This window comes from Pseudomyrmex gracilis, unplaced genomic scaffold, assembly GCF_002006095.1.
Source record: "Pseudomyrmex gracilis isolate BER0280 unplaced genomic scaffold, ASM200609v1 scaffold_399, whole genome shotgun sequence".
Lineage (NCBI taxonomy): Eukaryota > Metazoa > Arthropoda > Insecta > Hymenoptera > Formicidae > Pseudomyrmex > Pseudomyrmex gracilis.
The window spans coordinates 10749-28142 of record NW_018020983.1 but is presented as its reverse complement, the minus strand read 5'-3'; the positions used below and the strand labels follow the sequence as shown (position 1 = coordinate 28142).

General features: G+C 34.9%; 3 protein-coding genes across 8 annotated transcripts in view; 1 reads left to right on the top strand and 2 right to left on the bottom strand.

The window, feature by feature from the left end:
• The window catches only part of LOC109860487 (protein wntless), a 4917-nt gene extending 2731 nt beyond the window's left edge, over nt 1–2186 (bottom strand). The window contains exons 1-7 of the mRNA XM_020439591.1: nt 1925–2186; nt 1292–1473; nt 1095–1200; nt 904–1028; nt 671–820; nt 396–573; nt 180–307 (exon numbers count right to left, since the gene is read on the bottom strand). Coding sequence (XP_020295180.1) covers nt 180–307; nt 396–573; nt 671–820; nt 904–1028; nt 1095–1200; nt 1292–1473; nt 1925–2030 — 975 coding nt within the window. The 5' untranslated portion in view covers nt 2031–2186. The remainder of the gene's footprint in view (nt 1–179; nt 308–395; nt 574–670; nt 821–903; nt 1029–1094; nt 1201–1291; nt 1474–1924) is intronic.
• A 269-nt stretch (nt 2187–2455) lies between these two features.
• LOC109860484 (striatin-interacting protein 1) lies at nt 2456–8659 on the top strand. 4 transcript variants are annotated; one of them, XM_020439586.1, is made up of 13 exons: nt 2456–2707; nt 3624–4070; nt 4507–4623; nt 4728–5011; nt 5093–5271; nt 5382–5695; nt 5764–5977; nt 6052–6206; nt 6279–6523; nt 6655–6882; nt 6954–7125; nt 7245–7449; nt 7546–8659. In XM_020439586.1, the coding sequence occupies exons 2-13, from the start codon at nt 3972–3974 to the stop codon at nt 7809–7811; spliced, it is 2478 nt and encodes an 825-aa protein (XP_020295175.1). In that variant the 5' UTR covers nt 2456–2707; nt 3624–3971; the 3' UTR covers nt 7812–8659. The 4 variants fall into 4 exon arrangements, with proteins under 4 accessions (XP_020295175.1, XP_020295174.1, XP_020295173.1 ...); XM_020439585.1 differs by having other exon boundaries at nt 3598–4070; XM_020439584.1 differs by having other exon boundaries at nt 3150–4070.
• Nucleotides 8660–8814: 155 nt separating this feature from the next.
• LOC109860486 (glucose-6-phosphate 1-dehydrogenase) lies at nt 8815–17169 on the bottom strand. 3 transcript variants are annotated; one of them, XM_020439588.1, is made up of 8 exons: nt 12729–13012; nt 12456–12503; nt 11178–11302; nt 10722–11086; nt 9987–10585; nt 9695–9900; nt 9407–9567; nt 8815–9316 (listed from the first exon to the last, which is right to left on the bottom strand). In XM_020439588.1, exons 1-8 carry the CDS (start codon nt 12751–12753, stop codon nt 9226–9228), a joined length of 1620 nt encoding a protein of 539 aa, XP_020295177.1. In that variant the 5' UTR covers nt 12754–13012; the 3' UTR covers nt 8815–9225. The 3 variants fall into 3 exon arrangements, with proteins under 3 accessions (XP_020295177.1, XP_020295179.1, XP_020295178.1); XM_020439590.1 differs by lacking the exons at nt 12456–12503; nt 12729–13012 and adding an exon at nt 16722–17169; XM_020439589.1 differs by lacking the exon at nt 12456–12503 and having other exon boundaries at nt 12729–13007.
• Between the last annotated feature and the right edge of the window lie 225 nt (nt 17170–17394).

Genomic DNA, 17394 nt, shown 5'->3' with positions numbered 1-17394 from the left:
TTCACGATGATAAGTTTATACATGTGTATGTGTACACATATATGCTGAACTCTGTGTGTGCGTGTCAGTGGTGCTCAATTTTTTCTTTACTTTCTACACTTACTTGTTGGTACGCCACAAGTACAAGTGGATGAGCTCCACTGAGGCTCAATAACTACCTTAAATACAATTTTTCTCACCATTAAATGTTCGCCGGCAAATACAAGCCAGAATGACAACAGTGTTGCGTAGAACACTCCCTGTCGAATGTCACCGAGCAAAAGCATAAACGGCATATCAAAAGCGAGTGTTAAATATTCCAAGGGTACTAAAAATACAACATGACGATTATTACAATTATTGATAAAAACAAAGATATTGAAGTAACATTATAAAAAGCACAAAATGTAACATACGGTTTAAAAATGTTAAAGCAGAACCCAAAATCAAGAGCATGTACTCCAAGAGTGCAGGCGATCTAGATAACATGTACACCCTCCTCCAATACCAAACAAGAACGCCAAGGACTATCGGGAAATAAATAGTCTTCAGACTAACCCACACTTTTGTGAATCCACCATTTTGATTTATGGCCTGTAATAAATAAAAGTGCCTCAAATAATTTTTATTATATACTCAAAATATTTTGTTAACAATATTATTTTAATTTTCCTGTTACTTTAATACTCACCGTAAGCCATAAATCAACAATATGTCCCAATCCTTGGTTTTTGTCGGGATCGGAAGGAAGACGGATGTTTAACAGATAATAATCATGATGCAAAGATCCCAACTCAAACAGAGGCATGACACTACAATTGTAATTGTAGTGCTCCAATGGCTAGAAAATATTAAATTTTATGTTCGCACAAACATTGGAACTCTGTAAGAATAATATAATACGACGAGAGAAATTGCATATACCTTATCTATGCTGCAATCTAGATTTCTCTCCACAACAGAAGATGCGTACGGTTTCCAGGCATCATCAGAGTCGCCCTTGTTTCGATATGCCAGTCGTGCATCCAATGTTATCTTTGTTCTAGAAGCTGCAAGATGCATTTATGTCAGAAAAGCAGTTATTAATAATTTTATATCAATAGAGATACAGTTACCAATTTGAATCTGGCTGGTATAAGATATGTCCACTTGTAGAACACCTATCAAATTTTGTTGCCATCTAGAATAATCAAGTTGCATGTTGCTCCGAGGCACAGGCATCTAAAAATAATATAAATTTTTATGTTAAATTTTAGGTTTTAATCTTTGTGATACTGCCGTATATAAAAATGTCATTTCTTAAATTATGTACCTGAAATGCGTATACAATTTCATAAGGTTGTCCATAATTGTCAAAACTGTACTGATGTGTGTCAACTGAGGTACAAGAACCTTTTCCTCTTGAGTAAAACCATTTGTTATTATCAGATCCATTCACACTAACATCTTTGCATGGGGTGCCAAGAATATTTTGGCTGCTGGCAGGTGTAGGTGCTTAAAAAAAATATATATTTTTTTCAATTTTCTTTACTTAAACTCATAAAACAATTTATATCTTACATATCTTCATTTTTTTCTTCCAATATTATATTTTTTTATTTTAATACACACTATAAAACTTTGTGTGTTTTATAGATAATATAAATTTATTACAAATAATAAATATACAATAAAACAACAAATTTATAACATAAACAAGATTGCTGCGATTATGATTAAGTTTGATTTAATAAAAGCATCATTTAATTGTTTAAGAATAAGCTACAAAAATATATAAAATAAAATAAAGAATATAAAACGAGAAATAAATATATATTTACAATACTTTTAGTACTTATACATGTGATGTGTATTTACGTGAAAAAAAAAAAACAGTGATATACAAACATGTAACGATGTTTTAACCGAAACAGAGAAATCCGTTTAAGCAACGCTTTCAACTTACCGATTAAACCGCCTATCAAAAAGCAAACTATTTGCCCGATTATCAAAAGCATCACCAGAACCGAGAGCTTTTTGCCGCTCAGATTTTCGATTATTGTGCCTTGCATTTTTGCTCCCGCGAGCTCCCGTCGTACAGTACAACCGTATCCCACGACGAGAATGAGCTTTTATCCTTTTCAAAATTTCAAAACACACGTCGTAATCGACCGGAACAACGAGACGCAGACAACAATAAACGGAGCCGGGATGCCCTTCAAAATGGAAGCTGTCGCTACCAACGCAATAATACATCAAAATCCTTGAAAAACCCTGTCGAATCGCTCGCGAAAGTCGAAGATCGATTCGATCTATCGCATTGCGATTGCTTATTATCGATTGGCCGGATTTAGAGTCGATTAATCGAATTGACCGTGCGGTTTCAAAACTCACTACTCAGCACTGAAAACCTATAATGCACGTGACGTGAATTATGGATGCGCGGACGTGTAAACCTGTTGGAAGGTGTATAAAGAAAGACTAGAATTCTGTCACTTCATCTCTCATCGATACAATGTCGGAGTATTAAATTCACTTGGTTGTGTCGACAATTATGCATGCTCACGAACGTCATGAGCGATATTTAGTTATGGGAAATTCAGACACCTGGAAGATTCTTTGTTGAGTGTTTATTTTCTTTTTTTTTTCTTTCACACAGAAATATTTAATGTGCGCTATAGCCTGTGTTCAGACTTACTCGGCATCTGTATAAAGTGTTCATTGTTAAAGTGATTTTAGGTTAAATATGGTAAGGATGGAGAGAGAGTACATAAATGTACATTATGTATATATATTGAATGCATTTTATTTATTTGTTACTGTGCTAGTTCTGTAGTAAACTCGTATGTATATTTTAGTTTGTTATAAAAAGTATTAAACCTGTGTGAGTTGTATATATACGTACAATAAAAACTTGAATGTCACACAAGTAGAGAAAAAAGTTGCTTTTGTGTGTCAATTTCAATTTTTGTTATACATTTTGTTGTACTTTTTTTTTGTGTTAAAGTAGATAAAATTATATAATTTTCTCTCTTGTCTCTGTCTTGTAATTTGTTAGTGTTGAAACTTAGGGTTCCAATGTGGAACATTTGTATGCATGTAAAATATTCTAAGGAAGAACTAAATTAAATACAAATAATTTGTTCAAAAAAGTTCTTTTACGTTGTTTTCTTCATACATTTGTATTCTAGAAGCTCTGTCATCGGATTGCAAGCGGATGAAATCGCATGGTAGAGAGTGTTGTTCTTTGTTCTGAATTATACTTTCTGTCTTTTTTTTTTTTTTTGTTTTTTTTTATCTCCCAGATAGTATCTTACCGCTCTTTAAATAAAACAGCTAAAACTGAAACAGAACGCAATAGAAGAAAAATGAGAAATTGTCTAAACTTTCATTCCTGTCAATAAATATGCCAGTTTATTCATGAAATACATATATAAGTTGTTAATATTTTCTAAACAAATGTGTCATATATTTTCTGATTCTTTTTTATATCCCTCGATACTTCGCACTGTGCTAAAAACAAAACTCTCTTTCTCTTAATTGCCGCACAATATATGCGTAACATTCGTATACATTACATTACGTACGTTTACACATACGTAATACGTAACATGTGTTTTCTCGCGTTCGCTTACGTAGGAGAAATCTTGTTAACCGCGATATAGATTTGTCATCGCATCTTACTGTCGTGATGCAATGTGCATCCGCTTTCTGACACGGTGACTTGACAATACAAAATTGAAAAGAAACGCGTGTGTAACGTCGTGTGTTATCGACGTTCGCGAAAACGAATACGTCCGGTAAGCAGCGCGAGTTGGAAAGTGACGTAAGTGGGAAACAAACAGAGCGCATTCTGCGTGTCCGGCCGTGTACGATTGGGACGTGAGCAAATGCCGTCGGACTTTCTTCCACTTTGTGCGATGACGCGGATGTCTGTGTAGTCTACAGTCGAAAACGAGAAGGATACAGGCTCGCATCTCGTCTGTGGCGTGTCCCAACAGAGAAAGAGAGAGATGTTGGATACACTACTGATGGATCCGAACGGGAACGGCAAGCGTGATTCTCCCCATAGTGGTGCTACGCACTCCCATCGTCGTGTACCTAGTAACGATGTGAGTTTTATCGAACACACGCGCTTTTGAAAAAATACCAACGGGATTCCGTGAAACGTACCGAGTAATTACAAACTTGGTGCTCGTTTGCGTTTTTCGTCTAACCTATTTTCCTTTCTCGGCGGAATCCACGTATTATACGGCGATATGTTACTGACTTCAGCAATCAGCAATAGAATATATCTAGAAAGACGCAATATAGAAAAAATGCTCTTTTCATGAATCAGCTCTTGCTTTACGTTTATTTAATTTCATACTTTAAGTTCACATTTTTAGGGAGTATTTTTTTTTATTGTAGCTTTATAGTAGCTTGTGTGGGTGCTGTAACAGTGATAGTTGCATTTACAACATGGGATAGAAGCTGTACATATCAATTGAATAGTTATCAATATCTCTCCAATGATACATTTGTATTGCAATTTTATTGTTATTTCAGGAAAACAACAAAACAACTGACCTGGAATTTGTTTACGACGATACTGATTCCCATGCTAATGAGATTGCTGAGTTGTACAGCTACACAGAGCAGTATGAGCTGCAACTTAATCTCAAGGTATTCTCAAGCATTTCAACAAAGCATTTTTCAGAAGATAAATAAAGTGAAAGGAAATTTTCAGAAGTGACAATGTTTTAATAAACTTTGTATTAAAAATTCAGGCATTCGAAGATCAAATGGAATGGTACAAATTGCGACCCTGGTGGCAAAATTTGACCAGACCCCAGCAGAAGTCAATAGTGCACAAGTTACTGGATCAGTTGGAGGTATCCAATAAGCAGCTCAGAATGAAGGCGGCGCGTTGTATTCTCTATTTAGCTCAGGGTTGTTGGGCTGAGGTACAGTCTGACAAGGAACAACAAGACTGGACTAGGACAAATGTAATGATACTCTATGAAGCTGGCATTTTTCCAGCGTTTGTTGAACTGCTAAATATTGAGATTGAGTAAGATCACATTTATATACATATGTATATATAAAATGCTAGGCGTTTGCACAGGTTCTTCTAAAATAATAATCTTTACAGAAATAGCACAACTGCTACCTCAGCAATGAGAAAGCTAGCTGTAAGTCTTGCTGACTCGATAGACTTACGAGTCATCTTGTCCGTTTTGTATATTATCACAGAAGTTATGAGAGAGGAATTACGAAACATCGAGCACAGTGAATACAAGGAAAATGTGGAAGCTTTCAAGGAAGATCTTGGTACGATTGTGTTCGTGATGTACATGCAAATTTTTTTAATCTTTCGAGAAACTAGATGTAGATGTTTCGCGTGAAATGTTAATGAATCAATATTTTTTTTTTTTTTGTAGTGAATCCATACGGAGAAGAATTATTGATCATTAAACTTCTCGGCATGGTGACATGCTTCTGCAGTGGCTCTGCGCCACATTTTCCTATGAAAAAAGTTCTTTTGCTCTTGTGGAAGTTGATTTTAGTTTCTCTTGGTGGTATCGACACGCTCAGAGAGCTGAAGAAACAGTATCGTCAGGAGGCTGATCTCGATACGATACAGGAAGACACTATTGAAGTCGCCAGAACAATGAGAGCCAGTTCACCGCCTATGAGCGCGGCAGATTTGTTAGAAACGCAAAATCAGAAAAGAAACAATCGACCCTTTCGACGGGTAATTTATTAAGCGCTTGCTCGTATCACAGTGATTTCGCAATTGTTAATTCTTCAATGTATTTTCAGAGTTTGATGAAGCAGAGCTCGTTGGATGATCCAGGTCTGGGAATGGAATACGAAGGTGGGGAACCTACAAATAACTCTACAACAAACGAGGGAGATGGCGAACTGATTATATTCTGCGGTCCTGCTGGAAGCAGCTGGAATCAATCATATTATGAAGAAAATAATCCGTCGCAAATAGGACAGACTTTTAATCCGCAAATTGTGAAAGGAAAAGGTAATATTTTTTTGTAGTAATTAAATAACGCGTTAATTTCATTTGATATTAATCTGATATATTATCTCTCTCAGGTTTACCATGGACACCGAAAGTGAGACAGAAAGATGTAGACGCCTTCCTTGAAGTCGCTAGATTGAAGTTTGTCGGTTACAAGTTACAAGGAGACAGAGAAAGTTTAGCGGGTTTGCCTCAACCGATTCACGAAGGTGTCACGACCTTGAAAAAGGTAGTATTTTGAATTTTGTTAATAATATTGCAGATAACAATGTACTAATTATTATATTGTAATTTATTTCAGCACATGTACACGTCTCTGGCAGAGATACAGATACGAAAAGAAGAGGAAATAGCGAGAAACCCGATGAGCACTGTAGAACCACCGCTTCGTCAAACACCGACAGAAATTTTGTATCAAGCTATGTTACCGAATTTGCCGCAATATATGATCGCATTGCTGAAAATATTACTCGCTGCTGCACCAACCAGCAAGGCCAAAACGGATAGCATCAATATTCTGGCTGATGTGTTACCGGAAGAAATGCCGTGAGTATTAGATAAACTACAACGGTACATGCGCAATATTAATACGTGATATCCTCTTGTCATCCTCTCAAAAATATCTTTTTTTTTTAATCTAATTATTCCAAATATCAATATTTTTATCACGTTTTTAGAATGACGGTGTTGCAATCGATGAAATTGGGAATCGATGTTAACCGACACAAAGAGATAATTGTTAAAGCCGTTTCGGCAATTTTATTGTTGTTGCTTAAGCATTTCAAGCTGAATCACATATATCAATTCGAATTTATGTCACAACATTTGGTATTTGCCAACTGCATACCTCTCGTATTGAAGTTTTTAAATCAGAACATTATAGCTTATATCGAAGCGAAAAATGTGTAAGTAGGAGCGTGATGACGATTTTTAAATTTCCAAAATTGTGCACAGCTAATAATTTTTATTGTTACAGTATTCCTATTTTGGACTTTCCCATGTGTGTGATCGGCGATCAGCCGGAATTAACTACCGAAAGTCTTGAGATTGGTCACACTCAGACTTTCTCGTGGAGAAACGTTTTCTCCTGTATCAATTTGTTGAGAATTTTGAACAAATTAACCAAATGGAAACACAGTAGGATAATGGTAAACATATCATATTAAATTCAATATAATTTTGTCGTAATATTTTTTTTATATATTGTATATTATTAATGACGTATTACTAATGACAGGTCATTTCAGTTTATTAATGATATTTTCAGATGTTAGTTGTGTTCAAGTCGGCGCCTATTTTAAAACGTACTTTAAAAGTCAGGCATGCAATGATGCAATTATATGTTCTAAAATTGCTAAAAATGCAGACGAAGTATCTGGGTCGGCAGTGGAGAAAGACAAACATGAAAACCATTAGCGTCATTTATGCGAAGGTCCGACATCGTTTAAATGACGACTGGGCATACGGCAATGGTAATAAATTGAAGTTGTTTAGATCAATATGTGGGACAAGGAAAATTGTATAACGTATAGCTGCACGTTAACTGATTGAAATTATCCTTGAATTAGATTTAGAAGCGCGGCCATGGGACTTTCAAGTTGAAGAATGCGAATTACGTACCTGCGTCGATCAATTCAATAATCGGCGATACTCGAACACTCCGAGAGACGAAGAGATGGAACCGGTTGACGCGTCGATAACCTCAGTACTTGGCGCAAAGATAGAACTGACCGAAGAGTTCAAGCAGCATTACGAGCTGTGGTTGCAGCAAGAGGTATTTCAAAGGAGTATCAACTGGGACGAACTTTTGGATCCTGCGGCTTGTGAAATTTAAGAGGTTCCGCGATTAGTGTTGAAACATGATGGAAATCGTATTTTCATTGTAAATCACAGGACTTGTGAATGAGATAGCAGCATTTTTACGAATTATTACACTTTTACGTGAAGAAGTGTTCAAACGAGAAAGACGAATAAAGAAAGAAACATTGCCATATCTTGACACCGCAGAAATTTCAAAGTTGCACTTGATATATCGCGCGGTGAATGGTCCTAATCTAGGAAAATATCTAACGAAGACTCAATTGTGAAAACGGTGTAACATCTCGATTTTTTTTTTTTTTTTTTTTTTTTTTTTTTTTTTAATTTATTTATATTTAATTTGTGCAATGCAAACGTATAGTGTTCGTAGTTAATTTTTTATCTTTAGATATTCAATTTTAAATAATCTTCTCTTTTATATATATATATATATATATAAATATATACGTATAGAATTTATGTGTTTAGGATACAATTTTAATAAAATACTGATTTCTGTTGTTAAAAGTCGCCGGATTTCTGTAGATCGAGCTGTTTTATATGTATATCACGTACATAAGTTTGCAGGCATTTGACACACCAAATTCGATTTCTTACATTTTATATGTTTTTACACATCTCCTCGACCCCTCTCCTCTATCGCAATGAATATATAAACGCTCGACATCTCGATGTACGTGACGCGCAGAGACTTATTTCTGCATTTGTTTGATGATACAAATAACAAACATTATACTTATCGCATATATATATATATATATCTTCGGTTCTCACATCGTAAATCATGACACGCATCAATTTGTATTTATGTACTCATGTGTAGATAAATCTTACGTAAGAGAGAGCTGAATAGCCAAACATTGCGCAACTTAGCGCGCTGTCGCAGGATGTGATCGGTTGCTGCTTTATCTGATACGCACTCGGAGCGAGGAGTTCTTTTTCACAATATAGGTAAACAATTCGCAGTTCAACTTTCTCTTATTTATTTATAGTAATGTATAATTGAATAATCTCACAGATCTCTAGCGCTGTACAATTTATTACGTTGTCAATGATACTTGTACAGTAATATCGCGATTGGGCACCATATGTTTCAATTGTGTCGAGATTTAATAAAACTGATTCAAAGTTCGACACGTAGTTTTCTTCTCGATCTCGAATAAGACACACGATGTATAAATTTGTTTCTTCATCACAGTAAAATTGAACATGAAAAACATGAGTTATACATATTATAAATATACATACATAAATATATATAAAAAATAGCTGTAAAAATATCTTGCGTATGTACATATATGTAATAATCTGTCAAAATTTTGGAAATGTGACAAAAGTGTTGCGCTTGTATAAGTAGATTGTAAGTTTTTCTGGATTTTTTGTACTTCGCGGAATTGTATCTTGTATCACAGAGCAATGGACAATTGATATCACGGTTTCACCCACTTGTACGAACCGTAATAAGCAAAATTGTTCTCCTTCGCCATATCGTCAGCTTCTTTCGGTCCTCGGGATCCGTATCTGAAATGTTTTAATGAAACAATCACAACACGTTGACAAACGCGCTTATACACGAAACTTTTATAATTTTGCATCAAACACGTAACGTACTTGTATGGAATTGGCTGAATTTTCTCGTTTTCAATTTGATGAAGCAATGGCGTGAATATCCGCCACGCCTCGTACAACTCGTCGTTCCGTACGAAGTGCATTTGCGAGCCGCAAAATACGTCTAAGATTAATCTCTCGTAAGCGTCCGGTAATTTTAAATCCTGAAAAAAAAAAAAAAAAAATGATTTACATATACATACATGATATTTCAATATTATTCTGTATTTGACATCTACACTCACTGCAGTCGCATCGTATAAAATAAAATTCAATTGTTTTATAATTCACCTTGTATCTACTGCCGTAGGTGAGATCCAGTTCCGTTTCTTCCATGTCGAACGTAATGCCGGGCGACTTTGTCATCATTTTAATGTACAACGCCTCGCCCGGCTGAACTCTCACGACTAATTCATTTCTCTTCGCTTTTCCGTCGAAGATATCACCCGGCACATCTTGATATTGTATTCTGACTTCTGCCTTACGTTCGTTTAGAGCTACAATATAACGCGCAACCTGGATTAGATCAAAAAACCTCTAAAAACGTCTGATTTTCTTTTTCTATCTCGTTAAATCTTCTTACCTTTTCCACATCTGAGAATGAACGGCACTCCGTCCCATCTCTCGTTGTTTATTTTCAACACCGCGAACGCGAAGGTCGGCGTGTTAGAACCAGCTGGCACCGTGGGATCGTCCAAGTAGCCCAAACGTGCCTCCGGATCCTCGGCGTCTGGATCTCCAACGTATTGACCCAGAACAACTTGATCGAGTTCCAGAGTCTTGATACATCGTAGAACCTTCACCTTCTCGTTTCTAATATCATCCGGATGACAAGACGCGGGTTTTTCCATAGCTACCAGAGACAGAATCTGCAGCAGGTGATTCTGCATTACGTCACGGATGATGCCGAACTCGTCGAAGTAGCCGCCCCTGCCCTGAGTTCCGAACGGCTCCTTGAAGGTGATCTGCACCGACGCTATGTTGTCCCTATTCCACGTCGGATTGAACACTCTGTTCCCGAATCTCAGAGTCATCAGGTTCTGCACCATCTCCTTGCCGAGATAATGATCGATACGATAGATCTGTTCCTCAGTGAACAGCGACGCGAGATGATCGGAGAGCCTCTGCGACGAGGCGGCGTCGCGACCGAACGGCTTCTCGATTATTATTCTCGTCCAACCTCTGAAATTTTTCAGTTTGATTAAATTCTTCGCGAAAAATTCTCGATCACACATTAATTTGGTATTTTATAGTTTTATGGTTTATATTTGTTCTTTATTTTTATTGTAATGTGTTTTTTCAAAGAGATTTTACTTACTTCTTTCCCATACAAACATTTTTAATGTGCACCGTAACGCTCTCGAACACGCTCGGTGGTAGTGCCAAATAAAACAATCTGTGATCGGTGGCGTCTTTTTCGTACTTCTGTATTTCGCGATTCAAAAGCTCGAAGTCCTTTTGCGAATCGTACGACCCGGCCACGTAATGATTCAGTTTCCAGAACTCCTCGTACTTTTCCGCCTCGTCCGATTTTACTTTCATGTACGGATGACACTTTTCCCGCAATTGTTCGATCGTTAGTTTGCTTCTAGCGTAACCGACAAAGGCGGTGGGTTTTGGCAGAAGATTGTCTCGGAAGAGCCACCATAGAGTCGGATAAATTTTTTTCTTGGCGAGATCACCCTTTTTTTTGTGGAAAAAATTGCTTATTTTAACACAGTTATTAAATTACGATTGACTATTGTATTTTACTTAGTTTTTATAATATTCTCACAGAAGCTCCCAGAGTTATAAACACGTGCGGAATGAGTCTGTCGAAGTGAGTTCCCTCCAGATGGTCCATTTCTTCCGACTTCAGAGATTGCCTGATGTACTTCAGGCTGTCCTCCCTCGACGACTCTGTAACGAACGTTAGATATCAATTAAGTACAATAACGACGGCTCGTTCCGTCTAAAAACAAATCTTTTCTCAAGTAAAATTTCCAAAATGACGTAAGTCTAATAACGTGCAGTAATATTGATTTATTGTTTAACACATGAGAGCGACGAGCATGTAAAATTTTTAGAATAATTTGACTCGTTCGGAATCGGAAAAAAAGTTTGTATTTTAAATAAAGTGCATAATGTTTTTCCTATTTTGTTTTGCTTACAAAGGCAAATTTTTTGCAAAATAATCGGACGCTATACGTGTGTCGACCTACGTATTTTATATAGAATGTTTTTGTTTCAAAAAACAAATAGCATAAAGAATAAGAAAACATGACTCCTGTAAAATTTGTAGACAGATAACGTAAATCAGATAAAGAGACTCTTTAAAGAACAAATCACGCCAGCTATTTTTAAATATATATGTAAAATAATTATGAAATTAAAATGGCTGACGTTTGCAATCTCCTGATTGTGCACTTACAGCAAGGTCGTTTCAACATGTGTTAAATAATGATATCAATATTTACTTGTCCGTCTTAAATAAAATATTCATAAAAAATATAAAATAGTCCATCCAGTTTTTATCAGCTAAAATTATGCAAATATTTTTTGCGGTATTTAAAACTATGCATATAATATATATATAATTACAAAAAAAAAAAAAATCTCTACTCATCAAATAGTTTCATGATTTTAACAATTTTTTTCACATATAGAAATTTTTTTCACTTATTCACAATTTTTTACACTTAAAAAAAAATGTTTGACTTGTATTTCCACGTAAAAATTTTTTCTCAACAAACCGACAGAATAGAGAAAACAACTAATTAGTATTATCTTCTGTGCACTCTAATAAGTAACCTTGAAAACGGCGTGTATATAAAGCATATGTTAAGATGTCGCGTGATCGCATATTTCATCCGGATCCGGTCGAAGTTGAAGACATTTTCGAAGCCGCTTATTTTAGTAATATTTAGACTTCTTTTTTTAATTACATTATATTTTTTAAATCTACATTTAACCAACAGAAAATTAAAAGACATTTATATTTAAATTATAAGATATACCACCACCGTATGTTATTTAATATAAGCGCTACGTAACTGTGACATCTTTTAATTACCAGTTTCTAAATTTATAGATTTGTTCAAAAAGCCAGCTTTCACTGCGTCTAAACAAAATTAAAAAACAATTGAATAATGAAAAAAAAACCCCCCCGAAACGACTTGACTTTTTCATCGAGTAATTTATTTATTATTTATTATTACACCTCACTACTTTCAAATTTTATTTGCGCTGTTGTTGCGCAAAGAGTTGTGTTCCAATTGTCTTGTTCGAATTGTCACTTCTTTTTGTGTCGCATAAGAATATATATGTAGTGCAATTTCGAACTTACTGAACAAACATTTTACGGATTTCATGATTTTTTTTTTAACACAAATCGGGAGTGTGTTGTGCGCGGAAAAAAAAGACACTGTCAGAAGCTACGCGCGCGATAACTTGTCGGCACACTTTGCTGATCCCTCTCTGACAATCCTATCGCTTTACTCGCAGAACCACGACTGATTGTAAATGCCGTTGGATTTTTGCGCGCGTGTCGTGCCATTGTAAAATATTCGCGATGCGATACTGCCGACTCTCGGTGTAGAGCCTTCGATAAACCAATCGCGTACAATCATTATCTGCAAATAAAAATACTCTTGAATTTCTCCATCATGTCGAAGGTATAAATATCAACAGATCGCGAGCGAAGAAAAATGAAGAAGTTTAGTTTTATTAATGACACTTCAAGAGAGTCAGCAAAGATAAGTTACAAACTTGACGCGACCAAGTGCGATAAGTTCTTGTATCGGCGAATCTCCGATCGCGTAATCGTGTATGTGTATCTTTTCATGTTGCGAGATTTTTTGTTGACGAAAAGGATGACTCAAATGTTTTTCTGTTTGCACAATTAAAATTCGCGCGTACGTGGTATTTGCGACAATGCGTGTGATCCAAAGATCAAGATAATTACATGACGACAATTTATACAACTGTGAGTCACAAAGTCTCTGTGTTCTAGCGACGCGCGCAATGCGCGATGCTAAACTTACATTAATCTCTTCTCCGGATGATACTTTGAAAAACGTCAAAGGTTGCTGGAACAACACTGACAAGTGGAAAGCAAGACACCTGTCTGTATGTACATAAATCTGACGGACAATCTCGAGCAACGATGATCACGCGACATTGTGTAACAACAAATTTACGTAATGAACAACCGAGGATGTGAAGAGTAGTAACGTGATGAAAGTTGATATCTGTAATCGTCACACACAGAGATGTGAAGCGAGATGTTCGATTTTCTTGAATAAGGCGCACACACACATATGTCTTCATTCATGATCCAATTACGGAAAATAATTAAACTGCTAGCACTAATGATTATAAAATCGATGGAATAACGCAGAATTAAGAAGTGTACGTTAAAATATATTTAAAAAAAACATAAATATATTTTAATGTAAAATACATTAGAAATGAAAATAAAGATAAAATAATTTTTTTATATAAAAAAAATATTATAATATTGTTCACCGCATCATTTGGTACCAATTGATAGAAATATCTCGGAATCGATACACGATACAGTAATTACGGTTCTCTTTTTATATGCACGTGCTTATGAAAAGTACACGGAAGTTGAAATAAAATTGCGTATCTATTGTACGTTGTATGTGTATGATATGCGTCAGTAATATGTGCATTTTATGATGACGATGACTGGCAAATCAATGTATACGCCAACGAGCCTCGCTCAAACAAGTTTCTTTAGTGCATTTCTTGTTTCAAAAGATCGAGTTCTGACACATGCAGTCACGTAATTAACTTTATCGTCAAGTAATCTTAGAAATGTTTTGACCTTCACGTGTTTCAAAGAAACTTCTAGTCAAAACAAGATTGCTCGATTTTCAATTTAATTACTCCATTAAGAAAACTCGATGTAACAAAAAGTATTTAAAAAAAAATTGTTTATTCTTATTTTACATCTCAATTTTTACGTTGTAGTTTTCTTCAACTTCTCTTGTTTTGCGTATTATTTCTTTGTAGTGATTGGTAACAGCGCACAATTTTCCAAAAAGTTTAGCTGAGCCGACAGGAGAAGCCTGACTAAAAAAATCAACCGAAAGTAAAACTTTTGAGAACACGCAAACAAGCAAAGTTTGTGAAATTTGCACCGTCATCCGTGTGTCGCGTGGCGAATTATTTTAGTAATAATAAGGAAACGCGCGAAAAAAATAAAGTTAATTAATTTAACCACGTTTTTTTCCTCATGAATAATTATTATATTTTATGCATACGATTGTGTTATGTGTGTGTAATTTTTTACCAATATATAAATTTGTTATTTGAAATAATTATATATTAAAGTTAACGTTTCATTTTTTTTACGTGAAAGTTTATGTAGAGATAAAACATTGCGTGGTAGATTATTTAAAACTTTCTTACAAAGCAAATTGTTAACATTGTATATGACAAGATCGCTATCGGCAAAAAGATCGTAAGACACTTTTAAAATTCAAATTCGTTCTACGTCATATGAAAAACGCGCATAGGACATAACGTACGATTTATAAGTATTCAACATGATAAGGATTAAAAATGATTTAAAAATTACTTTTTTCTCGTCAAGAATTCAGTGTAAAAATATTTAGATCATATTTTTTTTAGTAAAATTATATAAACTACTGTTATACACATAATTATTTATTTTTATTATGATTTCGTAAAATAATCGAAAAACACTTTTACGTATATGTGTACTTGTTATAAAAAATGAATTTATTTAAATATACATTTATTTATTATTCCAAAATTATACGGTATCTCTTTCGATGTTCGCATATTATTAAAACATTCGTCTTACGTAAGACATACGGTTACAAATGATTGGACACAACTACACACGTAATTGTACTTGCGCAATATTGTTGTTTACACATGCCTTTGAAATTCACGGTGGGTTTACTTTCCGAGCTGGCCTAAATTACACTGACTGGAACGCATTGCATTTATTACATTGCACATTTATTACTCATTACAAGCGTTGTGTCAAAATCTAGAACGGCTGCGCGCCTTTCTCTAAATTTCGAGACGTTGGCTCATTCGGTTCAGTGACACACCACAAAGGAAGCTCTTTCGTAATTCCGTTTGGTTCTTAGTTTTTTTTTATTGTCTTTGTAATAAGACAATTATTTTAACACGTAATACAACGCAGATTTTTTAACTGCGACAGATTTGACATTTTTGTTCGAAAAAAGACATTAAAATTGTTCAAAGATTTTCTTCAAAAAGATTTTCGTGATCTAATGCTTTTCCTACTATCGATAAAATAATCACAGGTCTCTTTGATAACTTTTACATATTAAAAAAATTTTCAAAATTTCTTTATTTTTAAAAAAATCTCCGTAAAACAGTTAAAAAACAAAATCAAAAAAAAAAAAACGAGCGAGAAACAGACTGACCTACAAAACTTGACTTGGAACGAATACATGAATTGTTTCAAGCCGAAGTTGTAAGGTTTATTACAAAGGATATCTATGTGCATGTGTGTTTTTCATTAATAAGCGTGTATTTACGCGCGCTCGCAATAGCATTTAGCATACAATGTATACATAATTGAGTATTTCTGTACTGTAATTGCATGCACAAGTGGAAATTTTTTCTGTGCGCTCTCTAGATATTACGAAAGAAAGATAGATTAACTGTAAAAACACAACATCATACGATATTATCGTCGAGATTTATTCGCACAACAATAATGTGCATTAAGCCGTAATTTTAATAATCTCGAAGAGAACACGCGCCCTCTCTCGCGACGAGATTCAATTTTATCTGTAATTAAACGAGAGAGTTGCTCTCTTTTAAAATGCGTCTCATTTGATCCCGCTATTATCTCAACGAGGTCAAGTTAACGCGCACGAAGATTGCACTATTTACTATCGTACACACATAAATATTTGTTTTATTGATTATTTCGTTAAAAAATGGAAAGAAACTTGTATGTGCGTATTGTAAAAAAATGCATTTATATTTATATGAATTACACAGTCTCTTTTTTTTTTAGCACTTCATTCAAACATTTGTTTTACGTAAGCAGTCACAAGTGACGGCCTAACGTATGCAAAACACGCGGACGTTAAAATTGCTATTTTTTATCTTACGTGTGTCTAGTTTTTTAAATGTCTAATTTTGTTTTGTCCCAGCTCCCTTTTGTTTTTCAATTATCTCTTATAACTTGTATTATTATTATAAATGTCTGTTAGTATAAATTCTATCAATTATTCTGTTCTTTTTTATGTGTACGACATAATACACGTGTTAATAATGACTCATGAATAAAACTTACTTCTTCTGAGCGCTGCCATCCTTGATCCTTGATCTCTGATGCACGTCGAACGTTTCTCGTTAATATTTCCTGTTCCTCTCACTACCTGTTTTTCTCTCTGATCGTCTTTTTTTTTCAATACTAAAAGTATAAATCTTACCGCCAAAATGTTAATCACGCAAAAAATTGAGGTTATGGAAAAGGTTAAGCGCGTGACATTCGCGTCGCAATACTGATCAGCGATCACAGAACATTTCCATGTTCTTTAGAAATTTGCTACTAAACTCGGTATCGCAGTCCCCTCCGCCGTTCACCTTTCACTCGTATGGCGTGATTCATGATTTATCAATGATGATTTGTTTTCTGATATTTTATCACAGATGATAAGAACATGTAGCAAATAGAGAACTCCGACTATTTCTTGGACATATACTTATTTCTGTGCTGTACGAAGTTTAGTTGTTGCAAAGAGATTGTTTTCTTCTTCATTTTTTTTCTCTCTCTTTCTCTCTTTCTGTATGCTTGCCTTGCGATCTATAAAAAAAAAAAAAGTAAAAGGAAAGAAATACAAGACAAGGACGGTAATGCATAGCAATAAAGTTGCACTTTTTTTATTGTTAAAATATTATTGAGACATTATTGGTGGAACTTCACGTGTAAAAGCACAAGCAAAACTCGTCTGTACAAAAATGTA